A 22,788-nucleotide genomic window follows, 5' to 3' on the forward strand; every position below is an offset into this window, starting at 1 on the left:
TGGGGTCTTTAGAAGTGGTTTATCCGGACCGACACACAGTTTGCTCCGACCAGGTAGTTCTTCAGTAGTTGACTAGTAGTGGTTCTGGTCTTTAGACTAGGTCTTTAGACTAGGTCTTTAGAAGTGGTCTATCAGGACCGACACACAGTTTCTCCCACCAGGTATAGTTCTTCAGTAGTTGACTATTAGTAGTACTAGTCGTGTTGGGTCTTTAGACTAGGTCTTCAGACCAGGTCTTGGGGTCTTCAGACCAGGTCTTGGGGTCTTCAGACCAGGTCTTGGGGTCTTCAGACCAGGTCTTGGGGTCTTTAGAAGTGGTCTATCAGGACCGACACACAGTTGGCTCCCACCAGGTAGTTTGGGTCTCCAGGGAGAGACTTGTTCTGCCACGTCTTGGGGTCGCCTGGAGGTCGGAACAAACACAGGATGAAAGAAGGCCAACATTAATTTCTCAGAATAATTAATGTGTGAATATACATACAGTATAAATAATGTATAAAGAACACATAAACATTCTACTCTATGCAGAGAGAAAAATCAGGTGAGTTAGTGAACATTATAATACTGTGTTTAGAACATTCTAATCAAACAGACGACACAGAGACCCACGACACAGAGACACTCAACGTACAGTGTAAATATGACAGGTATTGTCAGTGATCATTTTGTGACAGTAAAGATTGCTGTAGATCAGTGCTATTCGACCCATGGCCCGCGGGCCTAAAATCCCATGTTTCTATATATCAGCGGTTCACACACTATTTCATGTCGAGGACCCCCACAAATCATATGTAATATTGGCCTCCGACCCCAATCTCAAACTATGTTGTTCCAGGGACCCTCCCAGAAGCAAAGATTTGAGTGAAAAATGTTCGCTCTGAAATAAACTATATATATTCTAAATTTGCGCCACATTTTATTGAAATTTCTAAAATAGCAGACCTACAAGCACGTAGCACGGCACTCTGTGCCGCCCTACGAGCTTGTAGATCTGCTATTTTTCAATGGCTAAAGTATAACATAATGCTTGAAACACCAAAAAGGGCTTCCCGTCCAGAATGGGTTCAGTGTGTCTGTGGTTCTGTCATGGTCATAATAACAGAATGGGTCAGTGTATCTGTGGTTCATGGTCATAGTCATAATAACAGAATGGGTCAGTGTATCTGTGGTTCATGGTCATAATAACAGAATGGGTCAGTGTATCTGTGGTTCTGTCATGGTCATAATAACAGAATGGGTCAGTGTATCTGTGGTTCTGTCATGGTCATAATAACAGAATGGGTCAGTGTATCTGTGGTTCATGGTCATAATAACAGAATGGGTCAGTGTATCTGTGGTTCTGTCATGGTCATAATAACAGAATGGGTCAGTGTATCTGTGGTTCATGGTCATAATAACAGAATGGGTCAGTGTATCTGTGGTTCATGGTCATAATAACAGAATGGGTCAGTGTGTCTGTGGTTCATGGTCATAATAACAGAATGGGTCAGTGTATCTGTGGTTCATGGTCATAATAACAGAATGGGTCAGTGTATCTGTGGTTCCGTCATGGTCATAATAACAGAATGGGTCAGTGTATCTGTGGTTCATGGTCATAATAACAGAATGGGTCAGTGTGTCTGTGGTTCATGGTCATAATAACAGAATGGGTCAGTGTGTCTGTGGTTCATGGTCATAATAACAGAATGGGTCAGTGTATCTGTGGTTCATGGTCATAATAACAGAATGGGTCAGTGTATCTGTGGTTCCGTCATGGTCATAATAACAGAATGGGTCAGTGTATCTGTGGTTCCGTCATGGTCATAATAACAGAATGGGTCAGTGTATCTGTGGTTCCCTCATGGTCATAATAACAGAATGGGTCAGTGTATCTGTGGTTCATGGTCAGAATAACAGAATGGGTCAGTGTATCTGTGGTTCCCTCATGGTCATAATAACAGAATGGGTCAGTGTATCTGTGGTTCTGTCATGGTCATAATAACAGAATGGGTCAGTGTGTCTGTGGTTCTGTCATGGTCATAATAACAGAATGGGTCAGTGTATCTGTGGTTCATGGTCATAATAACAGAATGGGTCAGTGTGTCTGTGGTTCTGTCATGGTCATAATAACAGAATGGGTCAGTGTATCTGTGGTTCATGGTCATAATAACAGAATGGGTCAGTGTGTCTGTGGTTCATGGTCATAATAACAGAATGGGTCAGTGTGTCTGTGGTTCATGGTCATAATAACAGAATGGGTCAGTGTATCTGTGGTTCTGTCATGGTCATAATAACAGAATGGGTCAGTGTATCTGTGGTTCTGTCATGGTCATAATAACAGAATGGGTCAGTGTGTCTGTGGTTCTGTCATGGTCATAATAACAGAATGGGTCAGTGTGTCTGTGGTTCATGGTCATAATAACAGAATGGGTCAGTGTATCTGTGGTTCATGGTCATAATAACAGAATGGGTCAGTGTATCTGTGGTTCTGTCATGGTCATAATAACAGAATGGGTCAGTGTATCTGTGGTTCATGGTCATAATAACAGAATGGGTCAGTGTATCTGTGGTTCTGTCATGGTCATAATAACAGAATGGGTCAGTGTATCTGTGGTTCTGTCATGGTCATAATAACAGAATGGGTCAGTGTGTCTGTGGTTCTGTCATGGTCATAATAACAGAATGGGTCAGTGTATCTGTGGTTCTGTCATGGTCATAATAACAGAATGGGTCAGTGTATCTGTGGTTCTGTCATGGTCATAATAACAGAATGGGTCAGTGTATCTGTGGTTCATGGTCATAATAACAGAATGGGTCAGTGTATCTGTGGTTCATGGTCATAATAACAGAATGGGTCAGTGTGTCTGTGGTTCATGGTCATAATAACAGAATGGGTCAGTGTGTCTGTGGTTCATGGTCATAATAACAGAATGGGTCAGTGTATCTGTGGTTCATGGTCATAATAACAGAATGGGTCAGTGTATCTGTGGTTCATGGTCATAATAACAGAATGGGTCAGTGTATCTGTGGTTCTGTCATGGTCATAATAACAGAATGGGTCAGTGTATCTGTGGTTCTGTCATGGTCATAATAACAGAATGGGTCAGTGTATCTGTGGTTCATGGTCATAATAACAGAATGGGTCAGTGTATCTGTGGTTCATGGTCATAATAACAGAATGGGTCAGTGTATCTGTGGTTCATGGTCATAATAACAGAATGGGTCAGTGTATCTGTGGTTCTGTCATGGTCATAATAACAGAATGGGTCAGTGTATCTGTGGTTCATGGTCATAATAACAGAATGGGTCAGTGTATCTGTGGTTCATGGTCATAATAACAGAATGGGTCAGTGTATCTGTGGTTCATGGTCATAATAACAGAATGGGTCAGTGTATCTGTGGTTCATGGTCATAATAACAGAATGGGTCAGTGTGTCTGTGGTTCATGGTCATAATAACAGAATGGGTCAGTGTGTCTGTGGTTCTGTCATGGTCATAATAACAGAATGGGTCAGTGTATCTGTGGTTCTGTCATGGTCATAATAACAGAATGGGTCAGTGTATCTGTGGTTCATGGTCATAATAACAGAATGGGTCAGTGTATCTGTGGTTCATGGTCATAATAACAGAATGGGTCAGTGTATCTGTGGTTCATGGTCATAATAACAGAATGGGTCAGTGTGTCTGTGGTTCATGGTCATAATAACAGAATGGGTCAGTGTATCTGTGGTTCCCTCATGGTCATAATAACAGAATGGGTCAGTGTATCTGTGGTTCTGTCATGGTCATAATAACAGAATGGGTCAGTGTATCTGTGGTTCATGGTCATAATAACAGAATGGGTCAGTGTATCTGTGGTTCATGGTCATAATAACAGAATGGGTCAGTGTATCTGTGGTTCCGTCATGGTCATAATAACAGAATGGGTCAGTGTATCTGTGGTTCATGGTCATAATAACAGAATGGGTCAGTGTGTCTGTGGTTCTGTCATGGTCATAATAACAGAATGGGTCAGTGTGTCTGTGGTTCTGTCATGGTCATAATAACAGAATGGGTCAGTGTATCTGTGGTTCATGGTCATAATAACAGAATGGGTCAGTGTGTCTGTGGTTCATGGTCATAATAACAGAATGGGTCAGTGTGTCTGTGGTTCCCTCATGGTCATAATAACAGAATGGGTCAGTGTATCTGTGGTTCATGGTCATAATAACAGAATGGGTCAGTGTATCTGTGGTTCTGTCATGGTCATAATAACAGAATGGGTCAGTGTGTCTGTGGTTCCCTCATGGTCATAATAACAGAATGGGTCAGTGTATCTGTGGTTCTGTCATGGTCATAATAACAGAATGGGTCAGTGTGTCTGTGGTTCCCTCATGGTCATAATAACAGAATGGGTCAGTGTGTCTGTGGTTCCCTCATGGTCATAATAACAGAATGGGTCAGTGTATCTGTGGTTCATGGTCATAATAACAGAATGGGTCAGTGTATCTGTGGTTCATGGTCATAATAACAGAATGGGTCAGTGTGTCTGTGGTTCTGTCATGGTCATAATAACAGAATGGGTCAGTGTGTCTGTGGTTCCCTCATGGTCATAATAACAGAATGGGTCAGTGTATCTGTGGTTCCGTCATGGTCATAATAACAGAATGGGTCAGTGTATCTGTGGTTCTGTCATGGTCATAATAACAGAATGGGTCAGTGTGTCTGTGGTTCTGTCATGGTCAGAATAACAGAATGGGTCAGTGTATCTGTGGTTCCGTCATGGTCATAATAATAATAATGAGTTATTACTATTAGTATAGTTTGTTCCAAGAGGAAGTGATCTATGATCTGATGTGCATCTCATCAGGTAATCTGTTCTTCAGTCTGTTCTCTTCACAGTGTGTGAATGAAGCCTCGTTTGTGTTCGTTGAGGTTTGGCTTTTTGATGTGTTTCCTTCGTTTTTAGACTAGCCGTGTAGTCTGTTACAAAATACAAAATAATACTGACATTTTAGCTTGCAGGCTGAACTTTTGGAATCTTGCTGTCCCCTGAGAAGCCTGTCTATAGTGGATACCCTTATAGTTTCATTAGATAGATATTCCACTGTTAGCTTCTTAAGCTTGATTCGTGATGACTATTTTTATGTATTTAATGTATTAACATGTTGTGTTGTTCTTGCTTACTGTAAATTGCTCTGCATTGAGAGCGTCACAGACAGACAGACAGACAGACAGACAGACAGACAGACAGACAGACAGACAGACAGACAGACAGACAGACAGACAGACAGACAGACAGACAGACAGACAGACAGGTCGTACCCGACTTGGAGTCGGAGGATTTTAGAGCAAAAGACCAACCGTCGGGGGTCATGGAGGCACAGTGAGGCAGACGCAGTTCCACCGGCTTCAGAAACCTGAGGCCGTGAGGTCCACACATCACCAACGGGCTGAGGAGGGTCTCCCCTAAAACACACACACACACACATACACACTGTCAGGTCCACCCAGTCTCTTCCCCCTTCTCTAAAACACCCTGGACAACGCTCCACACGTCCCAGACTCTTCCCCCTTCTCTAAAACACCCTGGACAACGCTCCACACGTCCCAGACTCTTCTCCCTTCTCTAAAACACCCTGGACAACGCTCCACACGTCCCAGACGCTCTCCCTTCTCTAAAACACCCTGGACAACGCTCCACGCGTCCCAGACTCTTCTCCCTTCTCTGAAACACCCTGGACAACGCTCCACACGTCCCAGACTCTTCCCCCTTCTCTAAAACACCCTGGACAACGCTCCACACGTCCCAGACTCTTCTCCCTTCTCTAAAACACCCTGGACAACGCTCCACGCGTCCCAGACTCTTCTCCCTTCTCTGAAACACCCTGGACAACGCTCCACACGTCCCAGACTCTTCCCCCTTCTCTAAAACACCCTGGACAACGCTCCACACGTCCCAGACTCTTCCCCCTTCTCTAAAACACCCTGGACAACGCTCCACACGTCCCAGACTCTTCCCCCTTCTCTAAAACACCCTGGACAACGCTCCACGCGTCCCAGACTCTTCTCCCTTCTCTGAAACACCCTGGACAACGCTCCACACGTCCCAGACTCTTCTCCCTTCTCTAAAACACCCTGGACAACGCTCCACACGTCCCAGACTCTTCCCCCTTCTCTAAAACACCCTGGACAACGCTCCACACGTCCCAGACTCTTCTCCCTTCTCTAAAACACCCTGGACAACGCTCCACACGTCCCAGACTCTTCTCCCTTCTCTAAAACACCCTGGACAACGCTCCACACGTCCCAGACTCTTCTCCCTTCTCTAAAACACCCTGGACAACGCTCCACACGTCCCAGACTCTTCCCCCTTCTCTAAAACACCCTGGACAACGCTCCACGCGTCCCAGACTCTTCTCCCTTCTCTAAAACACCCTGTACAACGCTCCACACGTCCCAGACTCTCCCCCCTTCTCTAAAACACCCTGGACAACGCTCCACACGTCCCAGACTCTTCTCCCTTCTCTAAAACACCCTGGACAACGCTCCACGTGTCCCAGACTCTTCTCCCTTCTCTAAAACACCCTGGACAACGCTCCACACGTCCCAGACTCTTCTCCCTTCTCTAAAACACCCTGGACAACGCTCCACGCGTCCCAGACTCTTCTCCCTTCTCTAAAACACCCTGGACAACGCTCCACGCGTCCCAGACTCTTCTCCCTTCTCTAAAACACCCTGGACAACGCTCCACACGTCCCAGACTCTTCTCCCTTCTCTAAAACACCCTGGACAACGCTCCACGCGTCCCAGGCTCTTCTCCCTTCTCTAAAACACCCTGGACAACACTCCACGCGTCCCAGACTCTTCTCCCTTCTCTAAAACACCCTGGACAACGCTCCACACGTCCCAGACTCTTCTCCCTTCTCTAAAACACCTTGGACAACGCTCCACGCGTCCCAGACTCTTCTCCCTTCTCTAAAACACCCTGGACACCGCTCTGACGTGTGGAGCGTTGTCCAGGGTGTTTTTGTGACGTACCTTTCTCCTTGTCCAGCGGGGGCAGGATGGAGTTGTCTCGGCAGACCTTGAAGTAGACCTCCTGCTCCACGCTGTGCTCTATCGCCCCCTGGGGGATGATGATGGAAACGCCCGTCTCGATGGAGGACAGCACCCCCCCGTTGCTGTTGAAGATTCCCCTCGCCGTGGCAACCACCGTGTGGCCTTCATCATCCTCATCATCCTCCAGGGCGCTGGGGCTGCGCGCACACACACACACACACACGCACGCACGCACGCACGCACGCACGCACGCACGCACAAAAACACACACATTTGAATTATTTTATTTGGATCTGCACAAGAGGCGTAATACAATAGACCCAAACACTGATCAGAATTAGGTTATACATTATATGGTCCAACCAGATATAGCTGCTGCACATGCTTAACACACAGAGGGAAAAGGAGAAAAAAAAAAAATATATATATATATATATATATAGCACATTGTTGACAAACTATTACTTGATACTACTAGACAGGATGTTTGTTTTGGGTTTTTTTAAATGAACGCCTTCTCCAGATAGACAGACTGCCCAAGCACACACACACGAATAATGTCACCTTTTTATTAGGCCTGACCTGCAATAGTGGATCTCTTACGGCCGAGCTACAGCAGGCTTTTCAAACGCATACTGTAAAGTTCGTAAACACACTTTTAGATCTAGTCCTATTATAAATAGTATGCAGGGCTCACGTGGCTCAGGTCCAAAGACTGAAGTGATATATATTGTGGATACATTAGTATTCTGAGGCAGGAAACTCGGAATACTAATGTATCTACAGTCCATAGATTATATCCACTTTGAGTCTATAATACTTTGTGAAAATGGACCCAAGTTACACTGTACTCTGTATCGAGGGTATGCGCATGTAGAAAGTGAATGGAAAATCGAGTGGCACATTGAGTGGAAAAGTGAGTGGCAAAGTGAGTTTAACGTTGTATAAAGCAATCAGAAAGGACTTTTCTGTTAGCATTAGCATTAATAAAAATAATGTTTTTGCTACTCACCAAAACAAAGGCGGGTTGTGTCATTAGAAAGCCTACTTTCCTTAGTGGAAGCACTCTGACCCCCCCCCCCCCCCCCCCCCCCCCCCCCCATGAGGCAATTATCAGTAGAGGGCGCAGTGGAGCAACTAAAAGTATTCTTTTTCCGGTGAAAACAAAATCACCTTTTGGTCAAAAAGTACCGTTTGTACGGTGGCACAGTACAAGCTAGAAGGTCCTGGGTTCGATTCCCGCTGGGGACGCTGTGGGCACTGGCGGCGTGTTCCCTCCTCCGCCCTATCAGTGCCCATACCCGATGCTTAGATAGCATTTCTGTTGGCTTAGATAGCATTTGACACAGACTTATAACATGTTATGTAGACAGCACTATAATTGTATTGTATATAGTCATAGCACGCCATAGTACATATGTATAGCATAGTATTGAATATGTATAGTTTATTATGTATAGTGTATGTATAGTTTCATCATATAGATATTCCACTGTTACCTTCTTAGCTTACGCATGTTTCATGATAAATGCTTTTATGTGATGTATTCCCATGCTTTTGTTCTTGCTTAAATGTAAGTCGCTCTGGATTAAGAGCGTCTGCTAAATGCCTAAATTGTAAATTGATTGTAAATTGTAAATTGAGGCGGGGGTTGGCGAAAGGGCCTTTCTGTGTGGAGTTTGCATGTTCTCCCCGTGTCCCCTAGGGTAGATACCCTCACAAAAACATGCCGTAATCCTGGTCTCTAAAACTACCTCCCCCTGGCCAGCCGGGGCGCCTGATGGAGGGGAAAGGAACTGGTCGGAATAATGTGTCCCTTCCACGCGCTACATCCGGCCGGGGAAATTCCCCTCTGTCAGGTGAAAAGAAGCAGCTTGGACTCCTCATGCATAGAAGGAGGCATGAGGTCAGTCCGCTGCCCCCCCCAGGTTGGCAGAGGAAGTGTAGCGCCCAGGATTACATAGATAATTGGCACTGGGTGATAAGAAAACTGGGTTACAAAATCGTGGGATAAAAAAAAAAAGAAAAAAAAAAAAAGTACCGTTTATATGTGTGGTAGGGCAGGGGGGGGGGGGGGGGCTCAGAGTGCGTCCACTAAGGAAAGTAGGCTTTCTAATGACCCCCCCTCCCCCCCACTAAAACCAACTCTGGACTGAAGTTGCTTTGCTTCCACTGGTAACAGTCAGACGGCATACTGCAATGCCAGTTGCTACCACAAGGTGATGCACTCCTCCACTGCTGTAGCCTATACATTCCTTTTTGTGTGATATTTGGCTGCTAAATAAAATCTGCTATATGTGATTAAATTTGACTGAGGGACTGCCATTGGGATTTTTTTCAATCATGTCATATGAAAGCAGGGAATCACAGCTTCAAAGTGACATATTGGTTGTTCAGTTTGACCCACCAGTTTTGGAGATATGGCTTATAGAGTAATGTGTTGCAGAGAAACAGAGAGTTCAGAAAACAGGCTTGAAAGGTTCACTTCTGTGGACTCTAACATTACACCTATAGCTACATGTTTAAGCATTTATTTCATATTTACATGTCTTCTGTGGACTCTAACATTACACCTATAGCTACATGTTTAAGCATTTATTTCATATTTACATGTCTTCTGTGGAGTCTAACATTACACCTAGCTACATGTTTAAGCATTTATTTCATATTTACATGTCTTCTGTGGACTCTAACATTACACCTATAGCTACATGTTTAAGCATTTATTTCACATGTCTTCTGTGGAGTCTAACATTACACCTAGCTACATGTTTAAGCATTTATTTCATATTTACATGTCTTCTGTGGACTCTAACATTACACCTATAGCTACATGTTTAAGCATTTATTTCATATTTACATGTCTTCTGTGGAGTCTAACATTACACCTAGCTACATGTTTAAGCATTTATTTCATATTTACATGTCTTCTGTGGAGTCTAACATTACACCTAGCTACATGTTTAAGCATTTATTTCATATTTACATGTCTTCTGTGGAGTCTAACATTACACCTAGCTACATGTTTAAGCATTTATTTCATATTTACATGTCTTCTGTGGACTCTAACATTACACCTATAGCTACATGTTTAAGCATTTATTTCATATTTACATGTCTTCTGTGGAGTCTAACATTACACCTAGCTACATGTTTAAGCATTTATTTCATATTTACATGTCTTCTGTGGAGTCTAACATTACACCTAGCTACATGTTTAAGCATTTATTTCATATTTACATGTCTTCTGTGGACTCTAACATTACACCTAGCTACATGTTTAAGCATTTATTTCATATTTACATGTCTTCTGTGGTCTCTAACATTACACCTAGCTACATGTTTAAGCATTTATTTCATATTTACATGTGTTCTGTGGAGTCTAACATTACACCTAGCTACATGTTTAAGCATTTATTTCATATTTACATGTCTTCTGTGGAGTCTAACATTACACCTAGCTACATGTTTAAGCATTTATTTCATATTTACATGTCTTCTGTGGACTCTAACATTACACCTAGATACATGTTTAAGCATTTATTTCATATTTACATGTCTTCTGTGGACTCTAACATTACACCTAGCTACATGTTTAAGCATTTATTTCATATTTACATGTCTTCTGTGGTCTCTAACATTACACCTATAGCTACATGTGTAAGCATTTATTTCATATTTACATGTCTTCTGTGGTCTCTAACATTACACCTAGCTACATGTTTAAGCATTTATTTCATATTTACATGTCTTCTGTGGACTCTAACATTACACCTAGCTACATGTTTAAGCATTTATTTCATATTTACATGTCTTCTGTGGTCTCTAACATTACACCTAGCTACATGTTTAAGCATTTATTTCATATTTACATGTCTTCTGTGGACTCTAACATTACGCCTAGCTACATGTTTAAGCATTTATTTCATATTTACATGTCTTCTGTGGACTCTAACATTACACCTAGCTACATGTTTAAGCATTTATTTCATATTTACATGTCTTCTGTGGACTCTAACATTACACCTAGCTACATGTTTAAGCATTTATTTCATATTTACATGTCTTCTGTGGACTCTAACATTACACCTATAGCTACATGTTTAAGCATTTATTTCATATTTACATGTCGATTTCAGCTCTGACACATTTCAGACATGCTCTAGTGTGTGAAGAGTGTCAGTACTGAACTCACCTGACGGGCACAGCCTTGCTGACGGCCGTGTTGATGTTGTTGTGGTGCGCGGTGGACTGAAGGTACTTGGGCCGGTTGTCCAGCGTCCGCGGGAACGTGTCCAGGCCGCTGTCGTGGTCCTGGTGCTGGGGGGAGACGGAGGAGGAGTGGTGGTGGTGCTCCTGGGGCTGGGGGGACTGGGACGACTCGTTGCTGGGCAACAGGTTGTGGTTGAACTTGGGGCTCTCGAACTTGCGCTCGAAGGGCCGCGCGGCGCCGCTGGTGTACGGCTTGGGCACGTAGCGGCTGTAGGCGGTCTGGGAGAGAAGGGGCGTGGCCTTGGGGGGCGGGGCCGGGGGGCCGGCGGCGTCCACGGTGACCCCGTTGACCCCGCCTCCTCCCGCACCGCCGCCGGGGGACTTGTCGCCCCCTCCTCCTCCCCCCACTCCTCCTCGGGGCGACAGGTAGCCCCCTCCCCCTCCCCCCTGGGGCGGGGGCGGGGTCGTACCTCCCCCTCCCCCTCCTGAGGGGGGTCTCAGCTCGCTCTTAGGGTTGGGGGACGCCATGGGCTCGGCGATAGAGGTCACTGTTAGAGGCAGACACACACAGCAGATTAATTAATTAATTGCCCATATTTAATCCATTAAATTAACGGAGCACATTTAGCAACCAGCGACTGGACAACGGAGGGCCGTCTAACACAGGGTCTTTTTTTTATAATTAGACGGGATGATTTAGATCGCGGGTTATTAACGTTTTAAGATTTCTGTTGTCGTCGGCTAAACAGGGGGGGAACATTTTTGATTTTATGTTTTTTCCTTTGTCTTATCTGTCCTAAATACATTATATTCTATTGTAGTAATGTATTCATGTAGTAATGTATTCATGTAGTAATGTATTCATGTAGTAATGTATTCATGTAGTAATGCATTCATGTAGTAATGTATTCATGTAGTAATGCATTCATGTAGTAATGTATTCATGTAGTAATGTATTCATGTAGTAATGTATTCATGTAGTAATGCATTCATGTAGTAATGTATTCATGTAGTAATGTATTCATGTAGTAATGTATTCATGTAGTAATGCATTCATGTAGTAATGTATTCATGTAGTAATGTATTCATGTAGTAATGTATTCATGTAGTAATGTATTCATGTAGTAATGTATTCATGTAGTAATGTATTCATGTAGTAATGTATTCATGTAGTAATGTATTCATGTAGTAATGTATTCATGTAGTAATGTATTCATGTAGTAATGTTTCATGTGTGGCATAGACTTAAATTGTTGGGTGGCATAAGGTCAGTTTGGGCAGAGTGTTGGGTGGCATAAGGTCAGTTTGGGCAGAGTGTTGGGTGGCATAAGGGCAGTTTGGGCAGAGTGTTGGGCGGCATAAGGTCAGTTTGGGCAGAGTGTTGGGCGGCATAAGGTCAGTTTGGGCAGAGTGTTGGGCGGCATAAGGTCAGTTTGGGCAGAGTGTTGGGCGGCATAAGGTCAGTTTGGGCAGAGTGTTGGGTGGCATAAGGTCAGTTTGGGCATAGAGTTGGGCGGCATAAGGTGAACTTACCCTCATTAGGGCTCAGTTTGGGCAGAGTGTTGGGTGGCATAAGGTCAGTTTGGGCAGAGTGTTGGGCGGCATAAGGTGAACTTACCCTCATTAGGGCTCAGTTTGGGCAGAGTGTTGGGTGGCATAAGGTGAACTTACCCTCATTAGGGCTCAGTTTGGGCAGAGTGTTGGGTGGCATAAGGTCAGTTTGGGCATAGTGTTGGGCGGCATAAGGTGAACTTACCCTCATTAGGGCTCAGTTTGGGCATAGTGTTGGGTGGCATAAGGTGAACTTACCCTCATTAGGGCTCAGTTTGGGCAGAGTGTTGGGTGGCATAAGGTGAACTTACCCTCATTAGGGCTCAGTTTGGGCAGAGTGTTGGGTGGCATAAGGTGAACTTACCCTCATTAGGGCTCAGTTTGGGCAGAGTGTTGGGCGGCATAAGGTCAGTTTGGGCAGAGTGTTGGGTGGCATAAGGTGAACTTACCCTCATTAGGGCTCAGTTTGGGCAGAGTGTTGGGTGGCATAAGGTCAGTTTGGGCAGAGTGTTGGGTGGCATAAGGTCAGTTTGGGCATAGTGTTGGGCGGCATAAGGTGAACTTACCCTCATTAGGGCTCAGTTTGGGCAGAGTGTTGGGAGGCATAAGGTCAGTTTGGGCATAGTGTTGGGCGGCATAAGGTGAACTTACCCTCATTAGGGCTCAGTTTGGGCAGAGTGTTGGGCGGGACGAGGGGATTGGACGGTCCGTAGTGGGAGACGGGGCTGATCATCTGAGACAGGCCGTCATATCTCCGCTCGCCCGGACTCACTTTGTCCGCAGACTCAGCCCTAAACGCGCACGCACACACACACACACACACACACACACACACACACACACACACACACACACACACACACACACACACACACACACACACACACACACACACACACACACACAGGTTTTATTTACAGTACATGACACATGACACGCAGAAAATGTACAAACAAAACAACAACACACTGAGGACTAAAGGACGTCTCCACGGATTATTTGACTCCAGGGGACGACCTTTGACCTTTAGGGTCGGACAGAGTAACCCTACTTCCAGGGGACGACCTTTGACCTTTAGGGTCGGACAGAGTAACCCTACTTCCAGGGGACGACCTTTGACCTTTAGGGTCGGACAGAGTAACCCTACTTCCAGGGGACGACCTTTGACCTTTAGGGTCGGACAGAGTAAACCTACTTCCAGGGGACGACTTTTGACCTTTAGGGTCGGACAGAGTAACCCTACTTCCAGGGGACGACCTTTGACCTTTAGGGTCGGACAGAGTAACCCTACTTCCAGGGGACAACCTTTGACCTTTAGGGTCGGGCAGAGTAACCCTACTTCCAGAGGACGACCTTTGACCTTTAGGGTTGGGCAGAGGGACAAATGCTGTGTTCAAGTCTAAGGAAAACAAGCCGTTCTCCTGAACGCCTTCCGGTACGGTACGGCATGGAAAGGAAAGTATAGGCATTTGCATTTCTGAGCATCGCGCCTTTTAACACTCTATGGGGAAAGGCCTACCTGTTGTAACCTTAGGGGAAAGGCCTACTGTCAGGGTTGACGTCACGCCTACCTAGTTGTGACGTCATCCCCTCCTTATATAAGGCACCTTGCCAGAACCATTCTCTGTCTGATCATAAATCTTCCAATCTTCAATCAAGTCTGTATGAGAATCTAAACCTAAGCCTGACAACTAAGCTTTCTTAACTTGTCCATAAAGATGAAGATATCGCCAAGACATCTTCCCGCTCTTGTGACCAAGAACATTCTCACCCTTACACCTACCTGTTGTAGCCGTAGGGCGTGGCCAAGCGGTTGATTGGCTGGCCGCCGGCGGCCATCTTGCTGTCGAAGCTCCGCCTGTCGAAGTAGGACAGCTGCTTCCTGTAGAGCTCCTCGTCCTCCACGTCGGGCTCGTAGTGGTTGGAGCGAACGCCCGGCTCCGGATCCTCCGGGGCTCCGGACCTGGAGCCGGCTTTCTGAGGCTCCGGCCCCGCCCTGCAGTGAGGGGCGGACGCACGTCTGGGAACGTTAGCACCGTGACCTGGGGGGGTGTGTGTGTGTGTGTGTGTGTGTGTGTGTGCACGTGGGTGTGTGTGTGTGTGTGTGTGTGTGTGTGCATGTGGGTGCGGGCGGGTGGGTGTGTGTATGTGTGTGTGTGTGTGTGTGTGTGTGTGTGTGTGTGTGTGTGTGTGTGTGTGTGTGTGTGTGTGTGTGTGTGTGTGTGTGTGTGCATGTGGGTGCGGGCGGGTGGGTGTATGTGTGTGTGCGTGTGTGTGTGTGTGTGTGTGTGTGTGTGTGTGTGTGCATGTGGGTGCGGGCGGGTGGGTGTGTGTATGTGTGTGTGTGTGTGTGTGTGTGTGTGTGTGTGTGTGTGTGTGTGTGTGTGCATGTGGGTGCGGGCGGGTGGGTGTGTGTATGTGTGTGTGTGTGTGTGTGTGTGTGTGTGTGTGTGTGTGTGTGTGCACGTGGGTGCGGGCGGGTGGGTGTGTGTATGTGTGTGTGTGTGTGCACGTGGGTGCGGGCGGGTGGGTGTGTGTATGTGTGTGTGTGTGTGTGTGTGTGTGTGTGTGTGTGTGTGTGCACGTGGGTGCGGGCGGGTGGGTGTGTGTATGTGTGTGTGTGTGTGCACGTGGGTGCGGGCGGGTGGGTGTGTGTGTGCGTGTGTAGGCGCACGCTCGCCTGTGTGTGTGTCTCTAGATCCTTCTGAGAACATTTTTTCAATTCAACTTACAATTTTTTTCAATTTTTTTTTCCAATTGTATTATAGTGTCAAATCACAACAAGTTGTCTCAAGACACTTTACAACCAACAAAGATCCACTAGGGCGAACACAGACACCAGTAGCTGGTTGTAGTTGCATCTCTCTGCCACTAGGGCGGACACAGACACCAGTAGCTGGTTGTAGTTGCATCTCTCTGCCACTAGGGCGAACACAGACAACAGTAGCTGGTTGTAGTTGCATGTATCTACCTGTAGGTGGCCTTGTCCTGCTCCAGGTTACTGAGGGAGTTGGCTTTAGAGACCGGAGCTGGTGGAGTTGGAGCTGTGAGACCACCAGGGGGCGCTGTGGCGGGTGGAGGCTGTGAACACATCTTAATGTTAATACTACTGAACCACACATCACAGTTACTCACACTTATACAGGCTATACTATATTTCTTACCCTGGGACTATATTTATTTATAATGTTATACTAACCCTGGGCGTAGAGGACCCTCTCTCTCTCTCTATATATATATATATATATATATATGTCTTACCCTGGGACTATATTTATTTATAATGTTATACTAACCCTGGGCGTAGAGGACCCTCTCTCTCTCTATATATATATAGAGACATATATAGACATATATATATATATATGTCTTACCCTGGGCGTAGAGTACTATATATTTATATATACATATATTTATAATATATTTACCCTGGCGGTCTCCGCGCCGTCCTTGGCTCCTCGGTCCACAGACACAGACCTCTAGAGGACTATATATATATATATATATATATTTATATATATATGTCTTACCCTGGGCGTAGAGTACTATATATTTATATATACATATATTTATAATATATTTACCCTGGCGGTCTCCGCCCCGTCCTTGGCTCCTCGGTCCACAGACACAGACCTCTAGAGGACTATATATATATATATATATTTATATATATATATGTCTTACCCTGGGCGTAGAGTACTATATATTTATATATACATATATTTATAATATATTTACCCTGGCGGTCTCCGCCCCGTCCTTGGCTCCTCGGTCCACAGACACAGACCTCTAGAGGACTATATATATATATATATATATATATTTATATATATAAGTCTTACCCTGGGCGTAGAGTACTATATATTTATATATACATATATTTATAATATATGTCTTACCCTGGCGGTCTCCGCCCCGTCCTTGGCTCCTCGGTCCACAGACACAGACCTCTAGAGGACTATATATATATATATTTATAATATATTTACCCTGGCGGTCTCCGCCCCGTCCTTGGCTCCTCGGTCCACAGACACAGACCTCTTGTTCTCAAACATCTTGACTCTGTTGAGCACCGACTGGGGCTTCATGGCCGGGTCGTCTTCGCCCAGACCCGGACCGCGACCCAGACCCAGACCCAGACCCAGACCCGGGCCCGGCTCTGCCCCGGGCCCCCCCCCACCCGGCCCCCCGCCCGGCCCCCCACCGGGACCCCCACCGGGCCCCCCGGGGGAGGCCAGACCCTCCGAGGGTTTAGGGGAGAGAGCCGGAGGCTCCGAGGAGCCGTAGCCCCGCCCCCCGGGGGGAGGGGCCAGGCCGGGGTTGTAGGCGGGCCTCAGGGCGGCCGAGGGGGAGGAGTCTCCGCCGTAATACTGCTTGGAATGAATGGGGTCAAAGGTCATTGTAGTTAACACCATTATTTTAGTTAACAAAAACTACAATGAAAAAAACTTTTTGTTAAAGGAGAATTCCATACTAAAAGGCTTTCTTACCTTTCTTTGTAGTTGTTACGTCCCCATCAAAGAGGTCCAGGTGTTATTTTGTGCAAAAGCTCCTTATTGGCTATTTCCCCTACCATAAGCCCTCAATGAATTGCATTGAATTGAATGGGGCTATGGGGTGTTGTGCTAATTCGCTTATTTCCATCGAAATAAGTAGTAAAGTGTGCCGCTTGGGTTATTATGAAGAGAGGATATATTCAAAATAATTATAATTTTGAGCGATGGAAATAAGCAAATTAGCACAACACCCCATACATCCCATTCAATTCAATGCAATTTAGGTCTTATGGTAGGGGAAAAGGCAATAAGGAGCTTTTGCACAAAATAACACCTGGAGCTCTTTGATGGGGACGTAACAACTACAAAGAAAGGTAAGAAAGCCTTTTAGTATGGAATTCTCCTTTAACTGAAATAAATAAAAACTAGAATGAAATGAATGAATAAACGATGACTAACTGAAACTGTATTGTGTTTAAACATTATAGACAAAATGCCCTTAGATTTAGTCCATGTGGTTTTGGTGGTTCTGAATACATTTGTAAATGCCGTCAATTTTACGTAATTTATAACGTAACCTTTATTACACGATATACTTACCAATTCAACCTGACAAATAACGCATTTAACTAAATTAAAACTTACAAACACTAAAGATGTGCTATTTTTTCTGCCGTTTTTCCTCGAAAAACCTGTCCAGTCTGTAAGGACTTTTACACTAATTAAACAAACTAAAACTACATAATGTAGCGTTTAAAATAAATACAAACTAATCTAAACTAAGAAAATCTGAATTAGGAATTAGGAAAATATATCTATAAATATTACAAAACGCAAAACTGAAGTCAAATGAAAACTCTCTCTTAACCCATTCTGAACGGGAACCCATTTTGGTGTCAGCATCATGTCATGCTTTAGCTATTGAAAAATAGCAGATCTACAAGCTCATAGCGCGCCACCGAGTGGCGCGGTATGAGCTTGTAGGTCTGCTATTTTTGAAAAATCGAAGAACGACTGACATTTTTAGAATCTGATCTCAGGTCAGAATGGGTTAATCAGACCAGTGTGTGTCCAGTGGAAACCTCGTATGAATCTGATCTCAGGTCAGAATGGGTTAATCAGACCAGTGTGTGTCCAGTGGAAACCTCGTATGAATCTGATCTCAGGTCAGAATGGGTTAACCTTGAGGAGGGGGTGGTACTGACCTTGTTGGGGTCCGGCGAGCGCGGCGAGCTGGCGAGGAACCCGCCGTGCGTCTCGTTGGCGTCGTAGGGCGAGCGGAGGCCCCCCCCTCCCCCCCCCGCGGGCAGCGGGGGGGGCGGCTCGTCGTAGCGGAGCGGCGGCGGTTTGCCGAGGCGCGGCGGCCTGCCGTCGTAGGCCCCGCCCCCCTGGGGGGGAGGAGGGGTGGGGCTGTAGTCCCGGCCCGGCCCCCCGTCCTCATAGGGCGAGCGCGGCGGCGGGTAAGCCCCGCCCCCCTCGTAGGGAGACCACTGCTCGTTGTAGAGGGGCCTATCGGGACACTGCTCGTTGTACAGCGGCCTATCGTAGTGCAGCTGCGAAGGCTTGGCTCCGCCTCCTCCGTCGTAGCCGTACGGCGGGTATGGCTGCTTGTCCTGGACGGTAATAAGAACAACAACAACAACAATATAAACAACAACAATAACAATAACAATATAGCTGCAGGCAGTGATAAGGCGGGCCCAAGAAAGAAGACTTCTTGGTCCACTTCACCACTTTTCAACCTATCTTCATATAATAGGTCCTCACTAATAATCATGAAAAAATGGTGCAATTTTTTTCTGCTCAGTCTGTGTCTCATAGGAGGGCTGTGGGCGGTTCAGAAACCAGTCTGTGTCTCATAGGAGGGCTGTGGGCGGTTCAGAAACCAGTCTGTGTCTCATAGGAGGGCTGTGGGCGGTTCAGAAACCAGTCTGTGTCTCATAGGAGGGCTGTGGGCGGTTCAGAAACCAGTCTGTGTCTCATAGGAGGGCTGTGGGCAGTTCAGAAACCAGTCTGTGTCTCATAGGAGGGCTGTGGGCAGTTCAGAAACAGGTCTGTGTCTCATAGGAGGACTGTGGGCAGTTCAGAAACCAGTCTGTGTCTCATAGGAGGACTGTGGGCAGTTCAGAAACCAGTCTGTGTCTCATAGGAGGGCTGTGGGCAGTTCAGAAACCAGTCTGTGTCTCATAGGAGGGCTGTGGGCAGTTCAGAAACCAGTCTGTCTCTCATAGGAGGGCTGTGGGCAGTTCAGAAACCAGTCTGTGTCTCATAGGAGGGCTGTGGGCAGTTCAGAAACCAGTCTGTGTCTCATAGGAGGGCTGTGGGCAGTTCAGAAACCAGTCTGTGTCTCATAGGAGGGCTGTGGGCAGTTCAGAAACCAGTCTGTGTCTCATAGGAGGGCTGTGGGCAGTTCAGAAACCAGTCTGTGTCTCATAGGAGGGCTGGGGGCAGTTCAGAAACCAGTCTGTGTCTCATAGGAGGGCTGTGGGCAGTTCAGAAACCAGTCTGTGTCTCATAGGAGGGCTGGGGGCAGTTCAGAAACCAGTCTGTGTCTCATAGGAGGGCTGTGGGCAGTTCAGAAACCGTCTTCACTTCACTGACATCATCGATGGGGAATACAAGCTAATAGAAACTGTAGGCTTTCTAGTCCTGAAAAGTTGCAATGCGAAAATGGAAGCCATCGTTCTCACGATAATGAAAATCTAAATATCTTTGTAAAAAAATCTTGCCTAATGATGATGTCACTTGGAAGACGGTTTCTAAACTGCCCACAGCCCTCCTATGAGACACAGACTGAGTAGAAAAGAACCGTGCCATTTTATCATGATTATTAGTGAGGACCTATTATATGAAGATAGGTTGAAAAGTGGTGAAGTGGTCCTTTAACCCATTCTGACCGGGCACCCATTTTGGTGTTAGCATCATGTTATGCTTTAGCTATTGAAAAATAGCAGATCTACAAGCTTGCCACCGAGTGGCGCGATACAAGCTTGTAGGTCTGCTATTTTTGAAAAATCGAAGAACGACTGACATTTTTTAGAATCTGATCTCAGGTCAGAATGGGTTCATCAGACCAGTGTGTGTCCGGCGGAAACCTCGTATGAATCTGATCTCAGGTCAGAATGGGTTAATAATCACCTGGAAGCCGCTGTAGGAGCTCGAGGTCTTCAGGACATGGTTGACTCTCAGCGGATCCTCCATGCTGTACTTACTGTACATCTGAGAACACACGTTTTCATTGGTTGCTTGATTGATTGATTGATTGATTGATTACTTTACAATTATGGGCGCTGTATTTTGCCCGTAAACCTCAAGCTTAGCAGCATATACAGTTAATATACGGTAATATACAGGTGGGATGGTACATATACAGTTAATATACGGTAATATACAGTTTATATACGGTAATATACAGGTGGGATGGTACATATACAGTTAATATACGGTAATATACAGTTTATATAGGGTAATATACAGGTGGGATGGTACATATACAGTTAATATACGGTAATATACAGTTTATATAGGGTAATATACAGGTGGGATGGTACAATTCAGGAGTTTACTGGAGTTTGTTGTGAAGTTTAACGGGAGTTTCCTGTAATATACACATCCGTATTACATGCTTTTTGCGCAGTGTTATTAGTCAGAAATGAACAGTCAGACAGTCTAAAAGGATGAATTACAGTACAGTACAGTACAGTACAGTACAGTACAGTACAGTACAGTACAGTACAGTACAGTACAGTACAGTACAGTACAGTACAGTACAGTACAGTCTAAATGGACTAAAGGGATAAAAGGATCACAGAAACAAGTCCTGGCGGTCTTGTTTCCATGTTGCTAACTTTAGGAGCCATGCAGAGCACCAATCAGGCAGGCAGCCAATGGGAGAGGGGGCCTGGTGTCTGGGTGGGCAGGCAGGCAGCCAATGGGAAGGCCCGGTGGCCAAGCCCCGCCCACCGAGAGGAAACATTGAAGCCAAATGGACATGGTGGTGAAAGGAGGTAGTGCAGCTCTGCAGCGCCACTACATGGGCATGGTGGTGACAGGAGGTACTGCAGCTCTGGACCAATCCAGAGCCATCTAATAGAAGAGTTAGGAGGACATTGAGGGGGCAGAAACGGAGCGCTGAGCGCTGAGCGCTGTTCATGCAGCCTGAACGGAGACAAGCTGGGAACCACTGCTCTTATTGGGGCGGGAAGGCAGGCAGCTAGCAGGGTGGGCGGAGCTAGCAGGGTGGGCGGGTACCTTTGGTTCATGTGGGTGGGGCTGGGTTAGCTCGGGGGCGGGGCTAAGTGAGTCACTCTGAGGAGGAGGAGGAAGAAGAAGAGGTGGAGGAGGAGGAGGAGGGGCCGCCGTGGCTGGGGGGGGCGGCGGCTCCTCACTGGGGGGCGTGGCCGGAGGCGTGGCCTCCTCGTCCTGCTGTGAAGCATGGTTAAAGAAGACACTCAACTAACCGGGGTTACATCCGTAACCTACAGTTAATAAGACACTCAACTAACTGGAACTACACCTGAATGTTATATAGAGTCTGGAACTACACCTCCTGAATGTTATATAGAGTCTGGAACTACACCTCCTGAATGTTATATAGAGTCTGGAACTACACCTCCTGAATGTTATATAGAGTCTGGAACTACACCTCCTGAATGTTATATAGAGTCTGGAACTACACCTCCTGAATGTTATATAGAGTCTGGAACTACACCTCCTGAATGCTATATAGAGTCTGGAACTACACCTCCTGAATGTTATGTAGAGTCTGGAACTACACCTCCTGAATGCTATATAGTATATATAAAAGTTGCGCCAGACTGTATGACGGAAGCATTTATATTTTTACTCATAATCAGAGCTTCCGTTGCTCCAGACTGTACGATGGAAGCATTTATATTTGACTCATGATCAGAGCTTCCGTTGCTCCAGACTGTACGACGGAAGCATTTATATTTGACTCATGATCAGAGCTTCCGTTGCTCCAGACTGTACGATGGAAGCATTTATATTTTACTCATGATCAGAGCTTCCGTTGCTCCAGACTGTACGACGGAACATTGCAGGAGGCCACTGTTTGTTAATTAATATAACAAATCCCCCTCAAGGACCACAGGTGGTCCCCGGACCACCTAGAACCCTCTCAAGGACCACCGGTGGTCCCCGGACCACCTAGAACCCTCTCAAGGACCACCGGTGGTCCCCGGACCCCCGGGAACCCCCTCAAGGACCACCGGTGGTCCGGGGACCACCTGGAACCCCCTCAAGGACCACCGGTGGTCCCCGGACCCCCGGGAACCCCCTCAAGGACCACCGGTGGTCCGGGGACCACCTGGAACCCCCTCAAGGACCACCGGTGGTCCCCGGACCCCCGGGAACCCCCTCAAGGACCACCGGTGGTCCCCGGACCCCCGGGAACCCCCTCAAGGACCACCGGTGGTCCCCGGACCACCTGGAACCCCCTCAAGGACCACCGGTGGTCCCCGGACCCCCGGGAACCCCCTGAAGGACC

General features: G+C 46.3%; 1 protein-coding gene across 1 annotated transcript in view; it reads right to left on the reverse strand.

The window, feature by feature from the left end:
- Positions 1–308: 308 nt before the first annotated feature.
- The window catches only part of tjp1b (tight junction protein 1b), a gene marked incomplete at its 3' end in the record, with an annotated part of 74,786 nt that continues 52,306 nt past the window's right edge, over positions 309–22,788 (reverse strand). The window contains exons 22-31 of the mRNA XM_083762914.1: positions 20,418–20,498; positions 18,485–18,892; positions 16,773–17,153; positions 15,755–15,864; positions 14,567–14,779; positions 13,435–13,574; positions 11,216–11,780; positions 7,000–7,217; positions 5,284–5,427; positions 309–403 (exon numbers count right to left, since the gene is read on the reverse strand). Coding sequence (XP_083619040.1) covers positions 309–403; positions 5,284–5,427; positions 7,000–7,217; positions 11,216–11,780; positions 13,435–13,574; positions 14,567–14,779; positions 15,755–15,864; positions 16,773–17,153; positions 18,485–18,892; positions 20,418–20,498 — 2,355 coding nt within the window. The remainder of the gene's footprint in view (positions 404–5,283; positions 5,428–6,999; positions 7,218–11,215; positions 11,781–13,434; positions 13,575–14,566; positions 14,780–15,754; positions 15,865–16,772; positions 17,154–18,484; positions 18,893–20,417; positions 20,499–22,788) is intronic.

This window comes from Protomyctophum parallelum (genome assembly GCF_964188405.1).
Source record: "Protomyctophum parallelum genome assembly, chromosome: 4".
Lineage (NCBI taxonomy): Eukaryota > Metazoa > Chordata > Actinopteri > Myctophiformes > Myctophidae > Protomyctophum > Protomyctophum parallelum.